Source organism: Dermacentor silvarum, chromosome 11 (assembly GCF_013339745.2).
Source record: "Dermacentor silvarum isolate Dsil-2018 chromosome 11, BIME_Dsil_1.4, whole genome shotgun sequence".
NCBI lineage: Eukaryota > Metazoa > Arthropoda > Arachnida > Ixodida > Ixodidae > Dermacentor > Dermacentor silvarum.
This window is the reverse complement of record NC_051164.1, coordinates 90,732,249-90,755,788: the sequence shown is the minus strand read 5'-3', so window position 1 is coordinate 90,755,788 and position 23,540 is coordinate 90,732,249. Positions and strand designations below refer to the sequence as shown.

At 43.2% G+C, this 23,540-nt stretch overlaps 1 protein-coding gene across 1 annotated transcript; it reads left to right on the top strand.

The window, feature by feature from the left end:
- The first annotated feature begins 172 nt into the window (after positions 1-172).
- On the top strand, positions 173-22,186 carry LOC119433436 (G patch domain-containing protein 4). The gene is made up of 8 exons (XM_037700642.2): positions 173-441; positions 4,344-4,466; positions 5,421-5,571; positions 9,602-9,692; positions 10,874-10,997; positions 12,435-15,030; positions 17,901-18,017; positions 19,516-22,186. Exons 1-6 carry the CDS (start codon positions 423-425, stop codon positions 13,334-13,336), a joined length of 1,410 nt encoding a protein of 469 aa, XP_037556570.1. The 5' UTR covers positions 173-422; the 3' UTR covers positions 13,337-15,030; positions 17,901-18,017; positions 19,516-22,186.
- Positions 22,187-23,540: the final 1,354 nt, after the last annotated feature.

Here is a 23,540-nt window from a genome sequence, read left to right as displayed (position 1 = left end):
TGATTGGCTAACGGTTATTTGTGCTAAAGTTGCAGTTGCGTAGAAACAAAATTTGGTAAATTACAAATAATAAATATCTTCTTGAGCAATAACATAAACTGAATGCTTCATATATTGAAAAGCAACATTTAATACCATTTAATACGAATCAGTTTGAGAACAAGTTCAATCATTAAGAAGCCGAGACAAGTCGCTACAAGTCAAATATGGCGCTTTACATGTGATTTGTGGTCCGTATGTACGCTCCTTGCAAACTGCGCAGCGGCAGTGATTCAATCGACATATCGCCGAAGCATCTGCCTGAGTTTGACCCACTGATTGGATCTATGATGTGTATCAAACATGGATTACTAGTTGCATAGGGTCAAGCCCCCGTGACGCGTTGTGCTTGTTAAACCGTGAGATTGTATGCGACTGGCACGATGATGAAGGGAAGACCAAGTAAGCTACATCTCCATTATTCATTGCTTCCACACCGCACAGATCCGCGAAATATGAGAAGTAATCAGTGTCCTGCCAAATGAGAAAGCACGATCGTGCAACGACGTCGTCTGTACGGCTTCGGGTACTGCGCCCTAGACTGACTGTTGTAACACGTGCAACTGTCAGCTGTCGCAGCAGCGATCGCTTCCCCTAACATTGCGAATTAATGTGTGCGAATCATGTCCACGAACACTAAATGTACGAATAATCATCTGTATCGTGATCTTCGGTTGGTTGCGATGTAGCTCAATCGCTGCTGGAACGGTCCAAGTTCGCACTTTGGTTTCGTTATGCGCCGTTTGCGGCTTTGCCTTATATATCATCTGTTCGTAGAAAAGCTGACGCACATGTATACGAGTGTATCGCGCGGTGCCAACTTAGCAAGAAATTGCTGCTGGTGCTAGTCGAGATCAGTTTACTGCGAATACATCTACCTTCGTGACCAGTAGTATCCTCCATTACCTAATTGAACACTAAACAGCGGTATTACACCAGACTGCACGAGTCGCGTGTCTCGCCCAGTTGAACACTGTGAATCTGTACCAACCAGAACAAATCAATACGCTACTGAACTTCGTCGCAAGTGAAAAAAAGCCGGCAGATCCCACGCCCTGTGGGAATCGATGTTATGCGAAGCAGTGTGCGGGAAGCCTACCAAGTTAACGAAACGACCATGAGAGCACCTAAACCTAGGCGGCTCTTTCATAACCTACATGACACGCATGTCATGACATTCACGTCATGAGTTCTCAGGAGTCCCTTTAGCAATGCCTAGGAGACCTTAAGGCGAAAGCCTTAGCCATGCTCATGACTATGACTTCAACCATTGACCTTTAGCCTTTTCCTTCACTTAGTGCTGCATCCAAACCCATTTCAGTGGCTCTTGAGTGATGATCTTTTTTTTTTTTTTTTTTGCTGAGTCGTCAATTTTGCTGAGTCATGCTCATGACTATGACTTCTAGCATCATCCTTTAGTGTTTCCTTCACTTAAAGCCCACGTCAGAACCCATTTGAATGGTTTTTGAGTGCTAATCTTTTTTTTTTGCTGAGTCATTGTCATTTTTGCTGAGTCATGCTCATGACTGATTTCTAGTGCAATCCTTTAGCGTTTCCTTCACTTAGTAGCTATGTCAGAACCCATTTGAGTGGTTTTTGACTGTTAACGTTTTTTCGCTAGATCATTGTCGTTTTAGGCGGCTGTTTTATGACCTACGTGACATGCATGTCATGACCTATTATTTATGTTCGTCATACACTGTTGTCATAATATGCTAATTTTGGTACCTACCAAGTTAACGAAACGACTATGAGAGCACCAAGACGTAAGCAGCTGTTTCATGACCTACATGACACATGTCATGATATTCATGTCATGACCTATCATTTATGTTCGTCATACACTCTTGTCATAGTATGCCAATTTTGGTAAATACCAAGCTAACAATATGACCATGAGAGCACCAAGACGTAGGCGTCTAGATAGATACTGTCAAAGTGGCAAATGTTCGCCAAGAAATGCTTCGCATAAAAAAAAAAAAAGTCCTTAATACTGGGTAGAATGTACACTCCAACACTGAAGGAAGTGAAGGTGCAAAGCCCCATTTTGAATTTTGCAGGCCAGCCGCCGTGACGTCACAGAATACGTACACATTTATTTTTGCGTACTTCAGTTCACCTTTGTGCAGAAAAAAGTGACGAAAGATGCAGTGTTTTGGTATTGCTTGTTTTAGAATCCAGTGTCATTGCCTTTTGTTTCTAGAAATTTGACTAGATTCAGCCTTCTGCACATTAAAAAAAAATATGACGTGACACGGACATTAGTGCGAAAATTGTAATCCGGCGGCGCCACTCATCTTTTTTTTTTCTTTTTTTAAGCTGCAGGATGGGCAGGTAGGCGAACTGATTGAGATTCATATTGATTATATCGAAAGGAATAGAAAAAAAAAAGCACACGAGCAGAGATGATTCAGTTCGGGACTTGCTCTGTGTGCTACTGTGCATGTATCCACTTCTTTTACTCCTTAATGAATATGGTATTTTACGTGCTTTTCTGGTCTACCAAGCCTCCATGTCTGATGATACTCACCTATTTGCAGTTCTGGAGATGTAATTATGGATCTATCGTAACTTATACTCCTCCTTAATGTCCCTTTAAATTGTAAGTCAGAAATTATGATTTTGTCTAGAGGATATGTTCTGGCCACCGTATCTCCGATGTGGGTGCACTGCAGGACTGTAACTGGCAACTGCGTACTGTCTGAGCTATTAATACCCAACAATTAGGGTACGCTATGTATGGGAAACAATGCTGAAACATATCATGCCAGCAGCAGCATTGTAACACATGGCCTAGCAAGCGTAGAAAACAGATTTTAGTAGGACATGCTGAGGCTTCATGTCAACAAATTCACTGCTAATCTTGAGGCACATGTATCCAGTGTCTGATTTGACTGGGCACTGTCATCCTTGACCATAGGAGCGCACATGGTCATTGAACAGAGCTTGGTTGGATGTGTTGGACATTAGCCAGTGTTAATACAGGCACGTGTGTGTTATCATTTAAAAGGTTTTGTCATTTTCGTGATGTCCCCACCGGACAGCATCAGAATATTTGAGTTGCACGCTCAAACTGGCCAATTGTGCCTCCTGGCCAGCACTAGTCTCCAGCAGCACTTCAATGGTTTTCAGTTGTGGCCACCATGTTTCAACAAGTGCAGAGTGCAAGAATTTTCATGTGATATAATAGTTGCACGTCAAAGTGGCCCTGAATGATCAAAGTCAATTTAGAGCCCTTCATTACTAGGCCCCTTGTCATGGGACATAAAACTCTAATTCTTGTTGCCCACTGAAATGAGACCATACGTGAACGTTAGCAGCTCATTGCCAGAACTCGCTGTAATGACATTGTACGTCCACTGGCCAGCCATGTTAATGGATGCTGGAGGCCATTGTGCATTTGTATTAGGAAGGTTGCATGAGTTGTTCAACGTTGTGGAAAAACAGACACACATATCTGGAATAATACATGGGGCGAGCTGTTTTTAGTGGGTGCATCCTGTGGATTCTTCCAGTTGCATCTACTTTTGTGCTGGTTTATTCAACTTGCCATACTGCTGGGCTGTATTTACCATTGTGGTGTACCACAACTGCGGTAAAAAGGCGGCCCTTAATTTGATGCATTAAATTACACTACCCCCCTGTTACACTACCCCACTACACACCTACTTAGGCTTTCCACTTGCATTTTCCATTGCTCTATTTCTAGCTACCACTATAAAGCAAACACAAGCCTTTTGCTGCACTCTTAGTTCACTGACACATTGGCCATAATGTAGGTGCATGTTGTTTGTGCATTTCTGAGAACGTTCAATATGGTGCTTAACAGGTGGGCTTGTGGTAACCTCTCATCCTCACTCCCACTGCTCAGCTGTGCTTCGAGGCAATGAAGCATGCATATGTGTGGCCAAATGACCAGTGCATCTCATTGACCTCTTCATGAACTATAATTGGCAATATGTCTGAATGAAGACATTCTAGAGGGGACCTTGGTTGTACTTTATATAAGTAAAGCGAGCCAGCCCTCTGTTCACTTCTTGCATTTTTTCAGCCACACGTGCTTGCCTTTGTTGCTTTGAACAGGCCCTCCGGATGCCAATTTGTATATGCTCACATCCTACCGCCTATCCTCCTCATCACATCTATCTTTCTCGCCTTCCCTCTAAGCAGATCAGTGGGACAGAGGCATATTGCCACAGGCTGACCTCCTGCTTTTCCTCAAATAAATTCTCCTCTCTGTTGCCACCCGTCTATCCATTAACATTTCGTCACTCTGGCCATGGGGTCACATTTTGCTCCTTCAGGTTACGCCTACAGCGAGAAGCTGATGAAGCAGATGGGCTGGACCGAAGGCAAAGGATTGGGGAAAAATGAGGACGGCATGCCTGATTTCATTCGACCGAAAAAAAAGGTGAACACTAAAGGTGAGATGCACATAACTTCCAGGATAACGCCTAGGCGGAGGAAGCTTTATGAAAGGGCCATTGACATACTTCTGAACGTAGCACAAAAGTAGCGTAGCACCTTACTTGGAGCTTAGCAAGGTTACAAGAGGATGCTGGTACCATGTTGCCTGTATGAAAGTCCTAGATGAGTGCATGTTGCTATTGCTACAGTACTGTCACACCGAGACATAGCCAAGAGCTGCATTGCTTGATGATGGCATCATGCAAGGTTATCTGTAACTAAGATCAAAACTTCAGTTAAGATGTATGGCTGTTCTCTGCTTACTTCCTAGTTTGAAGGGATTTTTTCTTGGAAGAATCATAAATTGTTTGAGGATGGTAGACTACATTTTCAAATCACCTTTAGGATATCTTCAATGAAAAACAGGTTGACCATTGGCAGAGACACGGAGGCCAAATGCACTGTCCAGAATTTTATGTCTAAAAAACAGGGCTGTTATCCCTCTTTTGTTGCAATGCATGACCTCGGGTCTTTTTTGTTCCAAAAAAAAAAAAAAAGAAGAGTCCACGAAAGTTGCCAGCTTTAGCTCTCGTTGAGGATGTTTATTTGCATGCTTCTCCATTCATGTCAGAGTACCAATTATCTAGTACCAAGCAAATGTCACCAAAACCTGCTATGTCATGGAATGGAGACACGTGAAGTGCTTTTATATGTTGGTACTTTATTTTTGCACACTTTCTGGTTTACCAAGACCCCCACATGCAGTAAGATTCACTTATTTGCATTTTTATGTGCATTGTATGTGTTCATCGAGTGATGTTCTGTATCACAGTACTGATGGAATGATTTGGCCACTTCTGTACAATTCAGGTTTAGAAAGTGCGATGAATTGTCATTTTATTACGTTCACAAGTGCAACCGTGTCCTCTAATGACCTCCAGCAACTCATACCTGTGCTTTGTTCTTTCAGGCATTAGGCTTCAACGGTGTGGACGATCGTTGGATCGAGCACCAAGAGGCCTTCGACATCCTGCTAAGCAACCTCAACGATGGAAACCCAGCAGCGAAAGAAGACAAGTTGATTGGGGTTGAAGAGCGGGCATACAAGCTTGGGGGTCGTGTCCAGTAAGTTTCTTTTGCGAGGTAGCTGAAGAGAAGCAGAATGAACCGAAGAGTTACGCTTGCTGTAGTTAGTTCCTGGGAGCAACAGAGAAAATCAGGGAGGTTGGCCCGAACCACTGTTTTTTAGCCAGCTACTCAGCATTGATGTAAGGGGCAATGGGGAAAAAGGACAGGAAGAGAATGACAACAACGATTATGATGACAATCACAACAATTATCATAGAGAAGTTTACACGATATACAAAACCTGGAAGCTCTCCTTAGTGACGCATTCAAGTTTGCTCTTTCTTGGATAATTCACAATGGCTTTCATTGTCTGATGAGTAGTGTGCTTTGGTTACAAACCCAAAATAGCTCTTTAAGAAAATGGCTGGTTGTCACAGCATTGGCATTTTGTACTCCATTTTATATTGTGCAGGTAATCCAACTAAAGCTGCGGTAGTAGCGCACAGTCGTTTACATGTACTGTAGTCCACCCACTTTGTAGTGAACTAGTTTAGTGATGCATCGACACTTAAAGGGCAACTCCGGCGATTTTTTGACCATGTCGAGCTAATAAAATATTTATGTTCCCGAGGCCCTCCTGTGACTCACCTGATAGGAGAATTGTTCCGCAAATTCGAAAATAATTTTAAATAACCAAAAAAGCGCAAAAACGAAACCGAAACCTGAGCAAGCAGCCGAGCGAACCTCTGCGTGTGACGTCACGAATGTATCACCGGCGGGGAAGGCGCGCAATGCATGCTGGTCTCGCCCGCGGGGTGAACGAAACCGGCGAAGAGCAGACGCTCAGCTTATTCGTGACCGCGCCGGACCTTCGGGGACCTTCGGGTGACATTGCATGTAAGCTGCACCACCTATTCGGATCTGTCAAACAGTGGCAGTTATGATTCAGAAGAATTCAATAGCCACGAATCGCCGTCCTCCGCCACTAGAGCCAGCACCCATGCGCAACATATCGCCCTGCGACATGAAGACCAAGGGTAGCCCTAACCATTGATATACGTGCTGCTTGCTATTTTAGGAATTTTACCCCTCTCAGTGAACCGCTTCGCATGCTCACTGTAAGATGTGGAGCACGACTTTCCGCATTTGTATCCCACAAGAACGCCGCTAACAGTCCAAAGCACCGACCGGTGCATTTGTTTACATCGGCAGGTACAGCGACCACTCGTACGTCGTTCGCTTGAGATAGCCGCTCATCGGTGACATCAGTTAATGTCAGAACATATAAAAACACGTAGATTTTGTGCATGTAGGCACCGTTACATCACTCTGGGTCGAGCTGATACGTGCGACCATGCACCTTCGGAAACAGCGAGCGGGAGACCGTAGTAGGGAAGCGTTGTGCAGTCTGCTTATCATTCTTCGATCGTATTCTCTTCATGCACACAATTAGTGTTCCGTAAAGTAGACATAGATTGGGACATTGCGCGTATGATCGTTCATTTAGAGAATGTATGTAGTTTTCTCGCGGAAACGCCGATGTTATGAAGTATGACATCGTTGGCAGCTGAACGAGACGGCAATTGTTTACGCATGCTGTATCGAAGGGGCCTCCGCTTGCTGTCCATTTGGGATACGGGGCAAACAGTGCACTTCGTAAGCTAAATAATGAGTCAGCATAACAATAGGTAATAATACACCCATGGATTTGCGTAGTCACATTTCATTTAGAGAAGCGCCGGCGAGTGCGACTGGCCGCATTCGAGAACGGCAACGTATACGGATGTTGATTGCGCGACGTGTTGTCGCTTTAACTTTTTGAGAGGAATGGTTTATTTCAAATCCGTATGGTCAAAACTGAACTACAGAAGCAGCTTTCCTCGTCCTAATAGCTTAATTAGCTTCATATCAGTGGGTCGATCTGGTCCGCCAGCAGCAGACGCACGAACTCGGCCACTGTGATAGGCTTAACCTCGGCTGAACGCGATCGGCATCGGCTCAAACTGTGTTTGCGGAAGGCGAGGGCTGAATTTAGTGCAGCGAACAACGCAACACCGCATGCCACCCTGCATCACTTGCCCGTCCACAGGGAATGCAACTTCTCGCGACAGCAACATCTCACGCCAAGCGCTCGCTCACGATCGTCGACTCCTGCACGCTCTCGTCGCTGTCGTCTGCATCCTCCATGGTCGTCTGCATGATCCCGGCATGCTCTGCGTGGTCCATTCCTGACGTCATACACAATGTGGCCTATAACTGAGGAAGGGGTAAGGTAGGGTGCTCAAGGCAATAGATTAAATTCATTTGTAAAAAAATTGTGCAACTCTCAAGCGTACTTTTTTTAGGACATGACGGAGGTATTCAGAGGAACAGACCCAGCGAATTTCATCGACATCCGTTGACATCGAAAAATCGCCGGAGTTGCCCTTTAAGGAAAAACATCATATATTACAGCTGTAACGACTGAAGTTGATATTACATTGACTCCAGTCGTGTTTTTATATTGTGTTGCTTCTAACATGGGACATGCTCAGGTCACCATCAGTCTAGATTTATGACAATTCAACTGCAGATAAATAAGTCTGGTTAGTCATGTATGCATATTTGTTTGCATTCTTGTTCAAGCACCGGGTGTGTGTGTGTATGTGTTTTACATAATGAGCCGCAATTCAGCTTAGGGCCATATTCTAATTGATATTATTGGGCTAATTCGTAGTTCCAATTACTAAAGCAAGCATTCCCGATCCCCATGAGCTTGCAAACTAGCAGCATTAATTGTTGCTGATTTCATGACTTAAATGGTGTGAATGTGGATAAACTGTCTCTTTTCAGTTTTGTTGTAGTAGGCAACAACTTTTGGTTGTGGCATCTGTTTTCAGTTAAGTAGGATGGTTTGTAGGGTAAATTGGTGCATAGTGAACATATGATGGTTCCAGCAAGTTAAAGAAGCGCTAGCACAAGTAGGACGCAGGATGTACAACTAAGTTTTAAATTCGAAAAAACATCCCACCGATTTCACTGCCGTTTAATTTGTTTCTTCTTTTCCCTTTGCTTGTGTTTTTTTCTGCACATGTGCGGCAGTGATTGGTGGGGTGGGATGTTTTTGTGAATTAAAGCTTAGTTTTATGCTTAGCGGTCGTCTCATGTCCTACTTCTACTTGTGCTCGTGTCTTTTCACCTGGCTGGAACCATCATACCTTCCTCTGTTGTCAGGTACTTCTTGCTTAGTTGTCTCTATAGACCTTCCTATCAGGGCATGAGAACATTCTCCATGCACAGACTTTTATGCATCCCAGTCCGTAGTAATGAACTTAGGGTCATGTTTGTAACCCAGAGACTATTTCTTCTATTTGACATTCTTTAGTAGCTTGACCTACAGTCACAGGCCTACTGTGTGTGACCTGTACTGTGTGTTCTACTTTATTCTTTGAGATTTGTCATCTTGCTCTTTCTTTCCTCTACGCCTTCCTATCTTCCATTTCTATGTTTCTGTCTCCTACTTTCTGAAGAGTAGGCAGGCATTGTGCCCCTTCCGGTGGCAGTTGCCAGCCTGCTCCTCGCTTTCCCTTTCCTGTCAAATGTATATGTTTTCAAATCAAATAATACTAATAATAATAATAACGTGCACTTGCTCCACTGTCCCTATTGTAGTGCTCTTGGGCAGGTCTCGCTAGAGCTCACAACAGTTCAGATGGCATTATGGCAACACCTAGTAAGCTCTTGTTGGAGCCGTCTACAGAATATTTTATGAAAGTGTTAGAGTGTCGCTATCTCGAACTGTTAATGCTTCGTTTCCTAGCAGTACAAATCAAAATGGTCAACTCATATGTGTGGAGATATGTGTACAGATGCAGTTGGTGTTTCACGACCACGTTAATTTGATGCCACTGTGCACAAAATTCGGGTATTGTTTCTGTAAGAGCCCGTGACGGCGGCACCCATGAACAGAAAATAAATCATCTATGGGTGACAGTGTGAACTGCTGCTATTGCCACGTTGAGGTGGAACATTATCTTCTGTGGCCCACTTCGGAAGTTTGGTATCTGAGACTAACTTTATGTCGTTTTTTTTTTCTTCTACATTCTAGCTACTCAAAGTTTCTTAAAGGAAAAGACTTGAGTCAGAAGAAGAAAGAAGACCTCAATGCCATTGTGGTCAAGAGGAAGAAGAACGACGCGGTGAGTCATCAATGACTAGCTGGAAGGTTCTTTATGTGGAAATGGACAGAAGCACAGCGCTTTATGAATCAAACTGGCTAACACCCACAATATCTGTAAGAAGTTTTCTTCAAATGCAAAGCCTTCTTTTTAAAAAGCCCACATAGGTTTTCTTTATAGCTTTGTGCTACGTTTAGAATGAATACAGTTCTTTCCCTTTTGCAAAATTGGTCCACTTTGCAGATTTTCGGTAGAACTGCGTTGGTTATTCAACCCTCTCACGGTCGGGTTTTTTCGAATTTGACGCACCCTAAGTGTCGGGTTTTTCTTTCACGGAAAGCTTGTCCAAAAGTCATGTGACAGGAAGCGGTGCGTTCAAATTCGCGCGAGCATTGCATAAGCAAGCTCAGCTGCTCCTTATGTGTATGCATTTATGGCGTGCTACAGTTGACCTGTCTTATTATTCGCCTACTGCATTCTAAAGTTTCCCATAAAAGTTTACTGCAATAGGTTCCAGTAACTTAATTTACTGTAAATCAGACATTTTGTTTTTGTGAGCGCACTTTGATGCTTGTTTCCGTCGGCAAAATTAACTGCAGCATATGGCCTTCATGAGTGACTGAGTTGCTTCATCATGAGTGACATGAGTTGCTTCATCAAGATCACAGAACCCAAGCACCATACAAAGGCTGATGGGCGATTTGAAAGATATGCCATGTACTCTGCATTTCCGAAGTGACTGTGCTTTTCAAGCATGTAAAAACTGGTGCAGTAAAGCCAGTCGATGTCAAGCACTTGTTCTATGTAGCTTTGTTTTGTTTCTCCTGACACTGTAACCATGTTTTATAATGGCATACAATTTCCTACTTGTAGCTTTTGAATAATAAGGTGCATTCTAGAAAGCCATTTCTGGTGCAACCAAGTTCAAAGTTGTTAAAGAGTCGTGAAATTGTTCTCTTATGTCGATAAAGAGAGTTGCTGGTCGCTAAATAGAAAGCTTTGACGCTAAACAGACAGAAAGGTTGCTAAATCTGCCGACAAGATAAGTAAAATGCCAACACTGGTTCCATTGTGCATCTATGATATATGCTAGTATGTCTCGCGCTGCTCAAAAATACTCCACAAGGTGCAGACTGAGAAAATCTAACCAAATGTCTTGCGTGATTACATTAACCGAAACTGTGCCACACACTGTATTCCAGGAAAATGTGCAAGAGGCAGATGCAACGGGCCAGGAAGATCTGTCGGGATTGAAAACGCACACTAGTAGCATGAGCTACCAAGAGTACTTTGCTCAACGCATGAAGGCATCAAGACGTCATAAAGGTTGGACTGCTCGTCAGAAAATCACTGTAGTGTGACTTTTGCAACTGAAAAGGCTATTGAAATTGCATTTAGGGGACTTATTATGTGACAATTCTCTTCCTTTGATCATATTCATTTTTAATCACCTGTCACAGCAAGTGGTCGACACTACCGATGATGAACTCTTGACATCCCAGCCAATGATAAAGGGTAAAAAGATAGAAAAATGAAAAGAATCATTACCTTATATGATCCCGGAATGTATAGCGTACCGAGGCTCGCAGTGCATTTTATGTTGGAAATTATTGTCAGACTTTTACATTGTTCAATGTGGATGCCAAAACATGATAAAACCAGTCTCTATTGTTTACAAGATTGTGCCATGTATGAATCAAGAGTTAGGCGAGTTGGTACAATTTAGAACCTAGTTTCAGCACACAAGAGATGTTATTTAGTGACAACGTAGGCACCTACTTGCTACTAACTGTTGTTGGGAAAGCTTCAAACATACATACAGAAACAAGACACGCATGCATCAAGCTATGTGAAAAAGCAATGCAAAAGAATATATGCATGTGAAACTTGCTACTGAGGCTTTCCATAAAAACAATCCAGACACGAGCGTAAGAAGAAATCAATAATTTTGCATGACAGTGAGGCCCTGTACCTTGGTGGTTGTTAACGTGGTGTAACTTTGTTAGTTAGCTTAGTTTGTAGAGAAATTTTGCTAGACAACTATCTTGGCTCATGGTTGCACTGTTCCTGTATATAGATATGCTTGATGCTTTTCCAATAGCATTTTACTGCGAACCAGAATCCATGTTGTGTATTTCACTGCCCATTGTATCTTGTGTGTTGCTACCAGGTTCCTAAAATGTCATACATACTCACCACCAAGGTATCTATCCTTAGGCCTTTTTTGCCTGTGTACAGCTCCACAGTGCTACATCATTCTTCTTGTCGTTAGTGCTTGTTGAAATGCTGACAAAGGCATTCTTAAAAAGGCTTTAATGTTTGTTAAAATGCTGTAAAAAGACGCATTATGCGTAAGTTATTGCACTTTTTTTGACCAGCGTTATAAAATGCCTGCGCTGAGTCCCGCTGTTTCTGGTGAAGTGGAAGCTAGTGGGACTTCTGCATTGCACACTATATGGAAGTGCAGCTGTGGCTCCTCATGCTCAAGGCAGTTGCCATGGCAACATCTCAAATTATATATGTAGTGCACTAATTATAAACCAGAGGAGCACCTATTTTATGTGCTGCTTCATTTGGGAAGCTTAAGAATGAACCGACTCGCCCTTGCAAGGAGGTTGCTACAAAATTTGGAGATTCGTTTAACTTAACTGAATTGTTAAGAATTTGAATTATTGTGTGTGAACTTTGTATGAGTTAGCAGCATTTGAAGCATACTGACCAGTAATAGCAAAATGCACCATTTTTAATTTTTTGCTTTCGTAGGACTTAATGAAGACGGAGACTTGCAGTCTTACGAGCAGACAGAGGAAACTAGAGGTGAAGATAGTGAGATAACATCAAGGAAAAAACACAAGAGGTACGAGAAAGACGAGCATACGCAGGATGAATGGACATCTCACGCGGATGAAGAGGTGGTTGGAGCAGGACTAGCACTAAACAGAGCTGATACTGAGGATGCCTACTCAATGTACAACGCAAATGTTCAACTCAAGAAAAAGAAGAAGTCAAAGCACAAGTCTTATGATGGTGGCGACAGCCAGTGGTCTGAGATTATCACTGAGCAACGAGCAGACAGGCTTAGTGGAGACTCAGTGCCTGAGGAATGCTCTTTAGAAGAGGGTGTCCCTAAGAGACAAAGGAAACTGAAACATGCTGATGACAGTGAGCAGACATTCCACGAAGCTACCATGTCACAGATGGGGTTTCACTCAAAGTACAGTGCACCTGATCAAGTTAAGAAAAAGTCGAAGTATGAGTCTCATATTGGCACTGAAAATCAGTGGACTGAGACCATCATATCACCTGTGGAATGCTCCTTGAAAGAGGATGTCCCGAAGAGACTGAAAAAATCGAAGCGTACAGTTGAGAACAGTGTTGAAAACAGCGAGCAGGCCTTACCTGAAACTGCTGCATCACAGATGGAGTTTTGCTCAGAGCACAGTGTGCCACGAGTCAAGAAAAAGTCAAAGCATGAGCCAGATCGTGACCTTACAGGTCAGAGGTTTGAGGCTAACACTGAGCAGTGGGATGACGGGAACCGATCCAGTTGGGCGCTAGCCGAGACACTCACGTCATCCACAAAACACATAGTCCACAAATCTGAGGAGGCTGCACCGAAGCGAACAAAGAAGCTGAAACGCCAGCCACTGCCCAAATATGGATGACACTGCAGATGGCAGTCTGCAAGCGTCGACTGTAATTGTGCCAACCACAGAGTTCTCTTCAGAGGAGCATCAGCAGCAGATGAAGAAGTCGAAGCACCGGCCTGTTCACAGTACAGTTGAAGAAGAACAACCAGAGACCAGAAGCAAGAAAGCAGCAGTCGCAAGCCTTGCAGACAGAGCTGCAAAAGAGGAAGTTTCAATGCTGCCTTTGCAGACCTCCTTTAAGGAGAAGATGCCAAAGCGAGTCACAAAAAAACCTAAACAGAAAGCACCTGAAGTTGCAGACGAAACGAGCAAACTAAAGATTCATTCAGGATCTGTAGAGGGTACAAGAGCAGCAAATGGATGTTTCGATGAAGCTTCCTCTTTGGCTACAAGGCAACCCGAAAGAGTGCTGAAGCAGTCTGGGAAGTTGAAGAAGAAGCTTAATCATGATCCGACTGATGAAGTAGATGAGCAAAAAGGGCAAGAAGACAAAGTGCAAGGCATGAACAGAGGCACAGCTAAGGCCACTGCGTTGGCTACCAACACCGAGGTGCTCCCGGAAGACTGTGCACCCAGGAAAGTCAAAGCGAAAGCAGGAGGAAAGAGAAAGAAAGTCGTAGTTGCACACCCCAGAAGAAACAAAAATGTACTGAGCCAGATGTTACAGCTAAAGCCAGGAAGGAGTCTTACCAACAGCAGGAAGGAGTTGTGGCCACGAAACGAAAACAGGAGCCTGAGCAAAATGAAGTTGCAGAGGAGAAGACCAAGAAAAATTCGAAGCAAAACCAAACAGGAGGGTCGACACCTAAAGAACCCAACTCGGAACAAGAGCGAAATGAAGCGAAGGCTCAAATCAAGAGGGAGGCTAACGAAAATCCGAAGCAAAAGTTGACATCTGGCAAGACCAGTCTAAAGCGAGAAAAAGCTGCTCCAAATGCTCAAACTAAGGAGGAGTCCATAAGCCAGAAGGAAGGAGTAACACCTAAAATATCTACCCGAAAACTAGAACAAACTGGCCCAGAGGTTAAAACCAAGAAGGTGTCTAAACAAAAGCAGACGGAAGAATCGACGTCCAACGAGGTTATCACGGGGCAACAGAACGAGCCAAACGCTAAAGCTAAAAACAACTCCAAGCAAGACCAAAATTACAAGCAAAAAATAACACCCAAAATATCTAATCCTAAACAAAAACTGCCTGAGCCCAAACCTGAAACCACAATTCAGTCTCCACAAAAGCAGAAGGAGAAAATAATAACTAAGAAGTCTAACTTTAAGCAGGAACAGAATGAACTAAACATTAAAACCAAGATGGTACCTAAGCAAAAGCATATGGAAGGGGTTACATCTAGTGAAACTAACCCAGAAGAAGAACAGACCAAGATGATTGTTAAAAAGAAAACCATTCAAACTGCAAGTAAGCCAGTTGTAAAGAAAACTGTGCAGACTGCAACCAAGCTGGTTGCAGAGAAACCTTCACAAACACCAAGCAAGGTGGTTGCAAAGAAACCTGCGCAAACTGCAAGCAAGCTTGTTGCAAAGAAATCTGAGGTTTCAAATGAACCTGTGCAACTGAGGCAAAATGTACAATACAACGCGTATGGACGCACCATGCAGCCTGCGGAATACAATGCGTACAGGCGTACAATGCAGCCAGAGGCGAGCACGCGAGGGGCAAGGCATCCAACATCTCTGCCTGGACACCGTGGAAGGTATGCTATGCAGCCAATATTGCACTGCAATAGGTATGAAATTGCAGAAGCATGCTGAACTGTGCACATTACAGTATAGACCACTTATAATGTAACTGCTTATAGTGCAGGACTGGATATAGTGCTGTCTTTTCAGACTCCCGTTAATTTTCCCATAGCACTCCATGTATACATGTATCGCTTGTAGTGTAGTTGTGGGAGACGAAATACCGGTTACAGTGCGGCTGCTTGGAAGTTTGGCAGTCAACAATGATACGAACACTCCCCTCAAGCCACAGATATACTCCAACATATCCGCTTATAATGCGGATATTCGCGACTCCGGTGACTTACGTTATAAGCGGTCTACACTGTATAATGAATGCATAGTAAGCAGCACACAGCGTGATGCGAATAGGGCCAGTGTGTTGCTGTTGTTGAACAAAAAAGAAGCTATACGGGGTGCATTTTATTTACTGTGAATTGTAGGTATAAACTAGGAATGGGGCACGTACTGTTTGTTTGTTCATCATGTTTTGGTTCAGGCATTCCAAGGCATAGAGAAAAAAAAATATTTGAGCATGTATACTTAAAGGTTAAAAGTATGGCTTTTAAATCAGAGGGAGCCATAGCGCTACAAGACACGAACAAGAACGAGAGAACAGGACGGGCACTAACTCAGGCATAAGGATTTTGCCGATCCTCATCCTGTGACTTTCTACTTCAGAGCAAGATTCTTTCAGATGAAGTCAAGCTATTATTCGAGGCTTTGCCCTCATTTGGTCACGGGATGAGGATCGGCAAAATCCTTAGGTCTAAGTTAGCGCCCGTCCTGTTCTCTTGTTCTTGTCCGTGTCTTCTAGCGGTATGACCCCCTCTGATGTATCTAACCAACTAGCCCAAAAAGCCATACTTTTAAACTTAATCTGTAGTACATCGGGCTCTTTTGCATGTAATAGTAGTGATCCGTGTGCAGTTGTCCCCCTCATTGCCATTGCATACCTGCCAAGTCTCCTGGATGACCCGGGAGACTCCCGGATTCGGACTATTTCTCCCAGTTGTACGGTTGACAGAAAAATCTCCCAGAAATTGCACTTGTGTCCTGTTTCTATGTTCGTCCAGCGCTTTGTCAGGCCACATTGGCAAAAAGAATCCAACCCAATTCAATTCAGTTGGAAGTTACTCGTGCAAAACCACGACTAGAGTGTAACCACGACCTACTGAACTCTTCCAGTAGGTCGTGCGCAAAAAATTGTTAAGAAAGTAGTAGGGAAACCCTATACATGCACTATTTTGTTGTGTAATTGACTGTGTAACCTAACACCAGCTCCTCATCACAACTGTTATTTTGAGAGCATCTACTCTAGTCTGGCTAATTGTTTATTCCTAAAGAATAACTATACTGCATTCTAAAAAGACCAAGGACTCAAGCCAAAATACCAAAAAAACCCAAATATGAGAAAATACATTAAAGTCTGTGAATGCACACTGACACGCTGGTGTGAAGTTTTGGCACAAAATTCATAGCAGGGAAGTTTGGCCTTCAGCTTCTCTACTAGTAATCAAAATTTTCCTACCAAATGAATAAGGGTTCTGAAAGAATGTCAGCCTAAGATAAACTAAATTAGAGCTGCTTCTTAGCATCCGCTTATTGTCCCCTGAGCTGGAGTGTCAGATTAGCATTTCAAAATGTCCGAAGCATTGCTTTTTCCAAAGTTCTTTAATGTCTTTATTCCTCATTGCAGAAGATTTATGGGATACATTGGTGTGCCGACCGAAGTAGTCGCTCTTCATGGCTCTTGTTTAGAGGGAACTCGGACGTCAGCTGAGGGAGGCTAACTTGTATGCGTATTGCAGCGAGCTGCGTAACCTTCCTGGCTACAGCATTGCAGGAGAACGCAATAAAGGCGGTGCATTCAAGTGAATTCCACTAACTTGCACATTCCTTCAAACTAGTAACTGCTAGAAGCGCACTAAATTAATAAATTGCAGTCTCATTACTGTTAACAGTGACTAATCATGTGTGCACTGTAACTTGTGCTTTAACACAGGTAGCTATTGCGAACAGTGACAAATTCCCTAGCACAGCACTGGTGCAACAAAGAATAAGTTAATAATGCATATGCATTTATAGTGCTTTTAGAAGTTACTAATTTAAGGAATTGTGCAGTCAGTGGTTTTCACATGAAGCACTGCTTCTACAAATATTCTCCTGCAGCACTGCAGTAGAAAGGGCTAGACAGTTTGCTGGAATACACATACAAGTTAGTCTCCCATGGGTGGCTAGGTGCACCTCTAAACGAATCTGCACCGCATAGAAGCTAAATTGGACGACATATCAAGCTTTCCTAGGAACTTTGTAACCAGAAGTAAAATTTATAAAAGGACGCTGCTTTTTTTACCAAGACCAGCGCTTCTTAAGTGAGGAAATGACCGTAGAAAAAGACCAGCAGTGACAATGTAAAAGTCTGATGTTTCTCTTTGTCATTATCACGTGCTGTCATTGCCTGGCAGTCAATTTCTTCCATCGTAGAAGTCGTGTTTTCCTTCGATAGGAAAGAATTTGGTAGCGAGTACATAGAAGCACATGAGTCTTTGCGCTCTGCTCTTGTTGCTCATGTGGGTTTATTTGTGTTGAAATTGAAATTTCAACAGGCATCGTTGAATTAAGAAGGTTCGTCTGCGCTGCTGCGTATTTGATAGACTCGGAGAAGGGGACATTTACTGACATGTTGGTTCTTTTGATTGTACTAGTCGCTATGCGAGAAACAGTTGAGCCTTACTGGCAACACAAACCACTTAGCTTTGGTAAGAATGATTGTGCTTGAAGGTCAGTCTAGCATTATCGCCCTTTACAGTAATGAGTTGTGTTTTTCCAATGTCATTGAAAGGTTGGGCTATCCCTTGACGCATCCGGCCGGCAGCAGTGCAGACTCATGGGATTGTCCATATGATGCTGGCAAGGCTGCAAGGGATTTCATCGCTTCTCGAAAGAAAATTGCTATAAGGTAAGTGTGTTCTTTGTAGTAGAATAGGTGATGGCAGGTCCGGTTGTGTGATGTGTAGAACAGGTATTTTGAACTGAGCGATGTAATAGAAAGTAATACGTGCGACAGAGCGAGATGTGAGTGTGAATTAGAGAGCAGGCTCACATGGTTAGCTGATCTAGTTGGAAGAGGAAGTGGTGGAAGTTGTGCCGGCAAGTTTCTTAATTTCATCACACTACCCAAGTTCTCTGCCGTCCTCAACTGTGCTTCCTCTCCCTTGGCACCCATTCTGTAACCAATAGATCACCGATTTTTTGCCCTACGCATTACATGGCCTGCTCGGCTCCATCTTTTTCCCTCTTGATATGAGCTGGAATATTGGGTGCCCCTGTTAGCTCTCTAGTTCACACTGCTGTCTTCGTGTCTCTTAACGCTAAGCCTAACATATCTCGTTCCATTACTTGTTGCACGGTTCTTAACTTGTTATCCAGCTTCTATGTTAACCTCCATGTTTCTGCTCCACATGTTGGTAATGGTAGAATGCAAATAATGGTAAACTTTTTTTAAAAGGAAAACAGTAAGCTCTCGGTCATGATTTGGTAATGCCTGCCGTGTGTGCTCCAATCCATTTCTATTCTGCAAGCTTCCTTCTCATGATAAGGTTTCTCTGCGAGTTGTTGACCTAGAGAGTTAAAGTAGTTGCTAACAATCTATTGCATACTTTGGCTGACAATATGCATGACTGCAGCCAACTGAGAAGGAAAGTCCTAGCAGGCAGTCGGAGTATATGTACTTCATTTCGTCAACTTCCAATCGGATTGGTCCACGCATCCCTCTGCAGGGACAGGTTTCATCCATGTACTTGCACTTGTTCACAGTTCACTGGTGTTGGTTTCCATATCCGGCTCCTACAGCTCGGTAACTTAGCACTGCAACAGAGTGGGAGCACTAAGATTTTTGCGACTTTAAAATTGTTTTCTTTTTGTGTCTGCTAACATTATTACCATTACACTGTTTTTATTACAGCATTAGGTATACACTGGTACCCCTCGTCAATGTGTTCAACCGTTCAGCTTGTTCGGCTTTTCTTTTTCTACAATGATAGCGGGCCATGTAGACAATGTGGAGTAGTACTCCGGTGGCACCAGTCCCTACGATTGTTTATTGCAAAGCCGTAGGGGGCACCTAAATTCCTTCGTTGTAGTTCTCATTGTTGTAGAGGTGTTTACAGTTCATATGAAAGATAGAAATTTGGCCGGGACACATGGAATTCTTTGTTATAAAGGTAATTTCGTTGTGGTGGTGCTTCTTGTGGAGGCGTTCGACTATACTAATGTCCGCCTCTTTGAGGAATCCAGCTTAAGGATTAGAATTGTGCTATATACCACAGGAAGTAATTAGAAATTCTGTATTAACTAATTTTAAAACACCATATGACAGTATATGTGCCATGAATACTGTTTTTTGTTCTGCCGTCTTCGGTTGGTCACAGTTTTCTGCCCTGTTTGATTCTTTCCAGGAACTCCAGGGCCAGAAATGCTGCAAGGAAGCATCAGAGGAAGGCTGAACGCCCTCGTGCATGGCGCTTAGACATTATTGAGAGAGGGATGTGGCGGCCTTTGTTTAAGCCCGACGTCAAAGTACTACCCGTGGACGACGATACTGCCATGACGATGGCCCAATGGGTCGTTGACACAGTGGAGCATTCAGGCTGCAAGGTCACTCCTGCCAAGGCTTGCCACCTTGACAAGGAGACATTTGCCATGGCGCTTGCCGACCACATTTACATGCAACACAGTGCTTCCAACTGGATGCATATTCCGGGATATGGAAGCAAGTCTTGGGTGGAGGGATGCGTTAACCTCCTGTTTGCCAGGCTGCTTGCAAGGAACCAGAACCAAGCCTCGGAGTCTTTCGTTCAGTGAAAAGAAGGCTTCAGGGGGCTCAACTGCGGGCAGCGGGATGAGAAAGTGACATTGCACGACGATGGCAGCATCTAATTTTGTTGTCAAGTTCGGACCATGAGTCGGAGGTGTTGTTGGACCTCACACATTACGTGAGACTCCACGATGGAGTGACTTTAGATTGGTGCACACCCATTTTAGCATTCTTGTGTGGACAAAGGGGCTGTTTTAGTGTCTTCTGAGGTGGTGCATTTGAAGAAATAATGTGACCATAGCTGCTGCTCTCCATACACTGTTTTGGTAGTCAGCTGCCGGTCAGTGTGCATTAGTTCAAGTCTGACCCTGCCTCTTGTAAATAAATTCTCCCAGAAAGGTGTAGACTACTACGTCAACATAAAAGGATTCCTGATTAACTGCTGTTGATATTATGTAAAGGCATTTTTATTTCTAATACATCACTGTAGATACAGTTGTTGAACTATTTATAAGTGCTTGCAGTCAAGTCATACAGTGAAGTACACTGCTTCAACCTTCATGCTTGTTCAATGGTACAGCACATTTCTTTGTATGCATTTGAAAAAAAGTGTATTGTCAAGCTCATATCTAACCTTTTCAAAAGCTTTATTAGAATGTCAAGCTTCGTCCACAGTTAAAAAAAAAAAAAAAAGCAGCAAACTACAACGATGATTTTGTAAGATATGCGGTAAAAAGAAGCTCGGAGGCAAGTAGAAGAGGCCCACAACACAAGCCCCCTTTGGGTCTCTACTGCCAGCCATCTTTGCATTTCTTGCAGTTTTTTTTTTCTTTCTGATAAGCATCTTAATATGCCCAGCATTCAGTGTTGCTGAACATGTTTTGGTTACTGGAACCGGTAACAAAGAGCATTATAATTGGTCATGCAAAGAGCCACCAGATGTTCTGTTGGAACTTCAAGACTGGTCATACAAGTATAAAAGTTCGTAGGGAGATCTTCAACTTAAATTGTTTGCCAAATTGCTGGTGCAGCAGCTTGTTGCTTCACCATCTGTCTGGTCCATAGTATATCCAAGAAACCTGAGCTCATACAGTACTGATCTTGACCAAACTTTGTCTCTTCACTAACTACTACACTCGCTCCCAGCGTTGGAAGTCTGCCTGAGCACATTTGTGCAGTGTGCTGCTGGGCAAGAACCTGCACAGTTTTAGGTCTTTTTATGTCTGCGCAGTTTGGGGTCCACTTTAGTTCAGGGAATGTAGATCTGACCACTGCAATCTTCGATTCAATGCCACGCAGGAGCCAGTTCGCAAAATTTCTCTGCTCTTATTACTTTAAAATATATATATATATATATATATATATATATATATATATATACATATATATCTCTCGTGGGATTTGTTTTTCAATGAAGTCGCATCAATGGTCACCAGTTTGATGCCACCTCGTAGTAACACCATTATTTGGGTTATAGTGTTATGAGAATATCTGCTCTGTGTGCTCATGCATGTATTTTTTGAGAGAAGTCTCGAGTGCTAGATGCTTGTTTGTTACTGCACTTTTATCCTTGGCTATCGTGGATCACGAAGCATGCTGCTACTGCACTGTTGATGGCACTGTCAAGAACTGGATCGGAAAGTGCAGCCAAATTGGAAGAAACTTTTCTCTACACACTTCTCACTGCCAGGGTGATGGATTGCGTTGAATGGAAGCTACCTTTGGCTTATTGTCCCCAGAGGGCCTCCTGCAAAACTTCACAGTTGCTAGTGGACAATGTTTCATTCGAAAGAGCTCTCATTTGGTGTGCAGTGTCTTGCCTTCATGAGCTGTGTCATGTGCACATTTGCAGGTCGTCTGGGCTGGTACACTCAAAGGCATGTAATCCTCGTAGGTCATGAGAAGAGGAAGTGAACTTGGCACAAGACAGCGTTGAAGTGAATTGCGGTGGCCATTTTATGACATTTTATCCTGAACGGTCATCTCCAAAAAGGTCTCAAGGAATTGTCCAGGGCTATCTTTTGACAAGCTGCACTGCTTATTCAGACATTTTGGAAAGTGCAGACTGTGCAGCATACTAGATGCTAGGTGCCGGTGCATTATTTTATCCTTCATCTGCAGCCCATTATTTTGTGATGCCCACTTTACCATCTGTGATGAGACTGTACCTTCTAGTTGTCACAACTTCTGTGGTTGGTACTGTTGCACCATCTCTCAAGATGGGGGGGGGGACGTGCTGGCCAACTTGATGTTACATATGCTGCTGGCTACAGCAAAACTTGTGTACAGCTGGTTATTGCCAGTGAAAACCACAGTTTTTAACAAAAAGAGTTCTGGTGCACTATTCAATGCCAAGATCCTCATGACGATGTGGTAGTTTGACTGCCCCACCAATAAAATGATATGTGCCTTGCAGTATAAATGTGAAAGAACCAAGCTTGCTTCCGACATGATATCATGGCAGCTTTCCATTATCGCGGTGTTGGTAGAAGGTGTGGGATGCACAATGTTCAAGCAAATGTGAGCACCACCTACAAGTGCACATCTGTGCTTTTATTTTTGTGTAATAAATTTTACACGCATGCACCCAACTGAATGCGGACACCGGCCGGGTGATGCAAGCTGCATCTCTTATTTGTGTACTTTATCATGTTGTGAGCACATGTGGAGAAAAAGGAAATGGTGGCTTCTCGGCACTTTCCGAAATCCAGTCCAGGATCCAAAATATTCTAGGAGCCTCCAATACCAGGAGTCTGAAAATTGAACTTGGCCAACACATACTATGAAAAATCTGCACCATTTGGGGCTTGTATCTATTTTACGTGCAGTTCTTTTCCTTAGCGCAATGCTCACGATACTTTCTGGTCACAAACAGCATGTTGTATCACCATGACATGGCATTCATGTTGGAAAAGTATGAAGTGCGCAGTGCTAAAGAAAGGTAGTACAATGTGGATTATAAAAATTTATTAGGCTGTAGGTAATGTACACATCACATATACTTCTGAGGTACACTTCTGGTACAACTTTTAATGTGCACTTGCCTTTTTTTTTGTAACTATCATCATCAATTGTGTGCATCTGCTTCTTTCAACACTGCATGCGCGGTACTTTTCTCAACAAGAGTGCCATGCCTACTAAATTGTCTCAGAGTTCCTGATAGGAAACTACCCGAGCATGCAGCAAATGATTCAGACTTCTTATTGTACTCCTTTTATAGGGTACTTCTGTTACGCAACTATTATCATCATCAACCTCGTGTGCATTCCCTTTTTTAACACTGAACACCTGATACTTTCCCATCAAGAATGCCGTGTGCATTCAGTTGTCTCGGTATTCCGGGTAGGAAATCATTGCAGCATGCAGCAAAAGGAAACGCATGCAATGTTCAGGATGATCCAAGAGTTCAATTTACAATGTTCTGTTGCATGAAGGCGTCATTAAATAGCTTATGCTTGGAGAGGGAGATAAAACATTTGTTGCAATGCTTTGTCTACATCTACATCGTATATATACAACTGGCAATCTTGAAGATGCTGGTTCTCAGGTGCATGGCATGCCACCCTGAATGCAGGCAGCGCCGGCAATTTCTTTTAGGTGTACGCATGTGTTGATACTTCGGTTACATGTGATAAAACGGTACAACTGAGAGTCTCGTAGCTTTCC

Coding starts and splice junctions, on each gene's coding strand:
- LOC119433436 (XM_037700642.2), top strand. Junction 4,467..5,420: donor AAAGGTGAACACTAAAGGTG/AGATGCACATAA, acceptor TCTTTCAGGCAT/TAGGCTTCAACGGTGTGGAC. Junction 10,998..12,434: donor GGCATCAAGACGTCATAAAG/GTTGGACTGCTC, acceptor TTGCTTTCGTAG/GACTTAATGAAGACGGAGAC.